General features: G+C 36.1%; 1 protein-coding gene across 1 annotated transcript; it reads right to left on the bottom strand.

The window, feature by feature from the left end:
- Positions 1–414: 414 nt before the first annotated feature.
- tmem9b (TMEM9 domain family member B) lies at positions 415–5,470 on the bottom strand. The gene is made up of 5 exons (XM_005812108.2): positions 5,239–5,470; positions 4,640–4,731; positions 4,449–4,557; positions 3,557–3,694; positions 415–1,495 (listed from the first exon to the last, which is right to left on the bottom strand). Exons 1-5 carry the CDS (start codon positions 5,308–5,310, stop codon positions 1,340–1,342), a joined length of 567 nt encoding a protein of 188 aa, XP_005812165.1. The 5' UTR covers positions 5,311–5,470; the 3' UTR covers positions 415–1,339.
- Between the last annotated feature and the right edge of the window lie 530 nt (positions 5,471–6,000).

Below are 6,000 nucleotides of genomic sequence, written 5' to 3'. Positions count from 1 at the left end.
TTAGATAAATTATCTTTAAATACATATTTAATTTGTTTAATAGGCATAGGCAGCACACATTAGTTAATATTTAGAGACTGAGCTACTTTTCATCTATAATCCTGAACAAATGTTTAAATAGAAGCAGAACATAAGTTTATTAAGCCACAGATAAAGAACTATTGTCAAGCAAAATCTTGCTCTCAAATAATCCGTTGTTTTCATTTTGCATAATCAAATGTTGACAGAGATGAAAGACTGCAGAAATCTGAAGCATGAAAATAATGTTTTTCATCAGCTTGAAGGTGTTAGAAATCATTGTTGTACTAGGATAAGCATTTTTCAGCTCTGTATTCATGGTACCCATACTAAAACGTATCTGTAGATTAAACAATATTACATAGAAAAGTAGATAAAAACCAAAAAAAAACGGGCCAGATATTTAACATAAATTTATTTTAAAGTCAAAGGTCACACATAAACAATAGTTAAGAACACTTCCAAGGGTCACCTTTCCTCCGGTGGTTGTATTTCCACTTTTAGGACCGTCTACGCCACCCAAACTTTATATAAAATGAACTTCATAGGTCTGAGTGTAACTCCACCCTGCCACATCCACACTGCCTCTAACAACAAGGACTTCATTAGGGATCAGAAGCTAAACCAACCACAAAATATATCAAAGACTATTCAGTAAATACATTACACAAAGACGGCACCGACTTCTTGAGGGCCAGAATCAGTAACACAGCTATGTTAACGATAATGTCACTATCAATTTCTGCAGAGTTCAATTACACCAAGTCCAAATATTAGATTTCATGTATGTAAGAAACATTTCACGATCTGTAAGACATTAAACTGGTAGAACAAATGGATAGAGAAATATTTATAAAAAAGAGCTATTACAAAACATGCTTTTCCAAAGAAGGCTAAAAACTCAGATACACCACACTCGTTTGGTTCCTCTGGAATCACATTTTTTATGTCATGTTCAAGTTCTATGGTGCGAATACTGACCACTGATTGATCCAGTTGTTGACATTAAGCTTGTAAACCTGAATGAGGAGTGTTTGAGACAGTCAACTCCACCTTGAATTTGAGTCGCAGAGTAATTTATTTATTCTTGTTCATTTGAGCATGTGCAAAATTAAAGCCATTGTAATTTTTCTGTAGACTAAACAACAACTCCTGGTGACCTCTGCTTGAAAGATGGACATTTCTGTACCAAGTTCACCTCAAAACCAAACCATAAATAAGAGTACAGCCAAATTAATCTGGGGTCTCTTTCACAGTGTTTCTTTTTTTTTCTTCAGACCGTTTGTCCTGTTTCACCTCCACCAACAGCTCAGAAAGCCGTTTAACTGAGAACAACATGGCGGTCGAACACAGACTTCCTCTGTTCCTGGACTTGCCTCCGCCAGCGCTGCTGGGCGTGCTCCACTTTGTTTAGCATGTTGGGTCGGGAGTGTGAGCGGGACAGGACATTGTGAGCATTGGCAAAAGGTTGTTGGTCCTGAAAATGTGAAAAAACAGGTTGGTTAGGAGTCAAACAAAAAGAAAACACAAGACTGTTCTTTTAAAAAAAAAAATGCTTGCCAGGCAAGAAAGACAAATGCATGTTGGATAAGAGTCTGGCAGGATCTTAGAACCAAGAGTTGAATAAACTTCACAAGTTTAATCTTTCCTATGTATTTAACTTCACAACAGTCCTACCTTAGTCCTGTTTGTTAGTAATTTGGTTGTTCTTTTTTGCTTCTTGCTTGTTGCAGTGAAGGAAAAGAGCGCGGTGTAATAAATGTTAGTTCAGAGGAAAAACTGTATTAACTCAAATATTTAGATAAACTTCACAAGACTTTAGTTGTTAAAAGTTGTAGCTCAGCACTTAGAACTGACACAAATTTGTGCCCGACTCATGTTTCATGAAATTGTTAACATTTTGTTAAAAGCCCTCTCATATAAAAAGTCTTGTGTGAACTTTGTCAAATCACAGCATGATCAAAAAGCAGCTGTAGCTCCACCTTTACCCTCAAGGAAAGGCAGCGACATATTTCCTCTGTTAATATCTAAACATTCAGCCAGACCAAAGGAGGCCAAACTTGATTACTTTTATCCTCTGTTCTATTACATATTCTAGGCTTTTTCACGTGGAGTAATAGGAAAGTCAGAAACAAGATTACTGTTTGTTTTATGTTTGCATGTGCTCTAATTATACGATGCTGTAAAAGCCAACCTTGCTGGAGGCTGATTAAACCATGTGCCTTTCCTTATTTTTCCCATATTTATAATCCAGTTACACAAAAGTATAAAAGAATGCCACAATGAAAAACAGAATCGATTTTAACTTCATTTCTGAGCCTTGAAGCATTAGTCATGTTCATTCACTGCCAGCTCGCTTGACTCTCTTTTGAAGTTCGATCTGATCCATTTGGAAGAGTGACTTTGTGTTCTGTACAGAACAAATTGTGAAACAATACCTCCAACATATATTAATGAGGCCCTGCAGCACTCAGTCCAGTCCTTGTATTTCCCAATCAGTGAACAAGTGATGATTTCTAAAGTGAACAGTACACAAATGTCCTAACTACTATTTTCTGTCTGTAAGTGTTGTTTACAGAATTTTTCATAGGTTCAGTCTTTTAAACTGAACCTGCTAGATGAAATCATGCATGACGCTAAACAATAACGTATTCCTTTTTTTTTTTTTTTGTGAAAAAACATTTTCAGATGCTCTGTAGGACTTAAAGGAACCTTTTTTGTCTTATTCACATATTAGATCATGTAATTTATCTATTTCATTTCATTATTTAATTAATTGCAACTGGTCGTTTCAATACATGTCATTTTTAATGTACATGTGCAACTGGGTAAAAAATGCCATGTGTGAAGCTGTCATTTAATTCATGTGGATTTGACATAAAACTCAAAGTAAGATTTAATGTATCGATACTCGTGGATGAAAAATCAATACTTTCTGAGGAAAAGCATCGATAAAGTTACACAGCCCTAATCCTGACATAGACTCAACCAACAAAACTAGAACAAAGTTAAATGGCTTCAAGAGCACAAAAAAGAAATCCTCTAAAATGTATTGGGTACTTGACTCAAAATGGGAGAAAAAGTAGAAAAGGTTCATATAGTAAGCTTTATAATACTAATGCCACATACTGGTGTTTTTGTGAACAGATTATGGACAATGCCTTTTTAAGAACTTCCTTACTGCAGTGTATTTGCTTGTCATTGTGGTTGCTAATGTATTGTGAAGTTGCTGCTTTAAACATCTGCTGAGATGGCTGTAGATTTGCTAAGTACCCAGTGTCATATTTCAGTGGGGTTTTTTCTAAAGGATATTACTCAGAAGGAGTCTGCAGTACCAGTACCAAGTAATGAAGTGGTATTGCAACACACAGACTAGTGAAACTGTTAATTTTTACCCAGGATGGAGGGCTACCATGTGATGTTTTGTGCAACGAGGACCTCTTTACTAACATATAAAAAGTCTGACAACACAGACAGAGTTCAGACTCAGAGCAATGTAACACGGGGAATGGTCTGTGTCTTTAAAAGAAACACATACCCCGACAACGTCATCGTCACTTTGGATTAGCTGAGAGTGTCCAAACAGTCGCCTCTTCAACATGGGCTCCAGGAGAGTCAGGTAGACCATGTAGAGCAGCAACAGGCCCAGAATGGAAAGATAAATTATGATGGTAACCTAAAAATGGAGAGCAACCAGTGGATGAATTCATTCAATCTGAAAATATGCATCAATTACTAGAAGGGAAAAATGTTAATATATGTTGTGTACCCATTGAATGACAACAAAAAGAGATTAAATGTTAAGCAGGGGGGAAATAATGATGTTGCCGCAAAGATTTAAGTAACTAAACTAAGCAAATATTGCTAATAACCACAACAAGTAAGGAAATTACAAACGTCAGAGAAGAATTACAACAAAACCCCACAAACTGTAAGGACACCAGCACTACACTAACAAACAATATTTCTATCAAAGAGTAACTATAAACCTTGGGCTTTAGCAATCTGCAGTGTTATGTTTTTCTAGTTTTCTTTTAAACTTGTGAATCCATTTTTTACATCTGCTAGGTATTTATAAAGACAAGAGGGAGCTGGTGCCCATCTCTACGGGTCAGCAGTGGGGACAACTCAGTCCATCACAAAGCCAACAAACACACACACATAGAATCACGCACACTCGCTTTCAAACCTAAGGGCAAATTAAAGTGTTCAGATAGCCAAGAATTGTTTTTTGAAGGGTTTCATGAGGAAGTCAGAATACTTAGAGAGAATTCCTGCATGCTTAGGAGGCTCAATTTGGGACTTTCTTGCAGCAACATCAAAATAAATATAAGCATTTTAAAAGTTTTGACTTTTTTTTTTCTTTTGCATGAACAAGAACATACAAATGTTATTCGAATGCCATCACGTTTTTTCCAAAGTGAATGTACCTTAATAGTCCCCGAGCTTCTTTCTTCATATTTACACTCACAGCGCAAACAGTAGGCCTCAACATCTTTGCCATCCACTGGCATCGGTACCACCACATGAAGACAGGTACTGATAAGAGAACAGCATTGTTAGGCTGTTATTAAGATTAAAATAACTTATCAGTAAGATATAGTAGTTGTTCTAAACACACCAGTCTTTGAGGGAGACATTTTGCTTGTAGATCTGTCCTTCCACATCTCTGTAAGGTGGGCAGATGCATTTACAGCGGATGTCTTCTGAATTCTGCATTAAAAGAAAAGTTTTGGTTTACTGTAACGAGTTGTCATAATTTCATTTTACTGCCAAGGACACATAATTCAGTTCAGATTATTAAGTGCATCAATGATTATAAACAAGGTTTTCTAGAGTTTTAAGACACCAGAGATGTCTCAAAACTTGATTTTGATATTTTAGTTTTCATATTCATTCAACTTTACAACACAAATTCGATTATTAGAATGATTAAATACAGATATGAATTTCCTAGTGCAGTGAAGTTAGATTTACAGAAGCTAAATTGTACCTTAATGTCATTTCTATTAGCATGTCTGTCCTAATTTCTACACAATCCTATTCAAGAAATCTACGTAGAAAAGCCTTAATACATATTTACACTATTATAGTCCTATCTGTGACATGTGTTTTGAAAACAGAGAAGAGGAATGTTTCAGGGAGCAGATTTCAGCTTCACTGAGCCACCATCACAATTTTCTGTCAACAGCCAGCTAACCAGGCTATCAGTAGCCTTACCTTTGCTGACACCTGACTGAGTAGAACAAAACACGCCAAACAGAGAGCCTCGACACCGAACAGGAACTTCATCTTTTAGGACCAGTCTCGGGAACCCTCCTTTGAAAATATTAGTCAATAAACCGCAGCCAGAGTCCGCAGAGCAACGACAAATACAACCTAGAAAGAGACGCCGTTAGCCATAGAGCTAAACCGAGATCCTCCGTCAGCTGACTCCACTTCCGCACTTAGTCACGTGACCTCACAGGTCTACAGCGATAAGGGCTGCGTCATCAAAATGGGATGGTAGCATTTTTTTTTTCTCCAGAATTTGCTCTACTTTTATTTTTTGTTGTTGTTGTTTTTTTTTTATTGTTATTATTAAACAAACAGTAAACAAAGACTCGTTGAGGTATAAGAACATTACAACATAGGTAGAAAAAATAAACAAAAACAAGGGGCTAAGACTAAAGACAAGCACATAAACAGTAAAGCAAATGAATAACAATAGAGCAAAATTTTAAAACAAAAGAAAAGTAGAGATACTGGCAGTTACTTTTTTTTGCAGAAACAGATTTCAAATGTTTCAATGAGGTGTAATACAATTTAAATTGGTTAAGAAAAAAATCAAAACAAGGTGTAGAACCTCTCCATTTACAGCAGTGTATATGATATTTAACAAGCAAGAAGACAATATTTACCATGTCAGATATTTGACTATCAAGGCCATCAACATAGTATAATATGTGGGTGATGGTTATCTCTGGGATGTCTTCAATTTTA

Source organism: Xiphophorus maculatus, chromosome 4, assembly GCF_002775205.1.
Source record: "Xiphophorus maculatus strain JP 163 A chromosome 4, X_maculatus-5.0-male, whole genome shotgun sequence".
NCBI classification, from domain to species: domain Eukaryota; kingdom Metazoa; phylum Chordata; class Actinopteri; order Cyprinodontiformes; family Poeciliidae; genus Xiphophorus; species Xiphophorus maculatus.
The sequence above is the reverse complement of the archived record's forward strand: the minus strand, read 5'-3'. Positions and strand labels throughout refer to the sequence as shown.

Bases quoted from the DNA above. Each gene is read 5' to 3' on its own strand.
- tmem9b (XM_005812108.2), bottom strand. From the start codon at position 5,310: ATGAAGTTCCTGTTCGGTGTCGAGGCTCTCTGTTTGGCGTGTTTTGTT. The intron at 4,732-5,238 runs GTAAGGCTACTG...CTTTTAATGCAG, and splicing joins TCAGTCAGGTGTCAGCAAAG to AATTCAGAAGACATCCGCTG. The intron at 3,695-4,448 runs GTACATTCACTT...CTCCATTTTTAG, and splicing joins GAAGCTCGGGGACTATTAAG to GTTACCATCATAATTTATCT.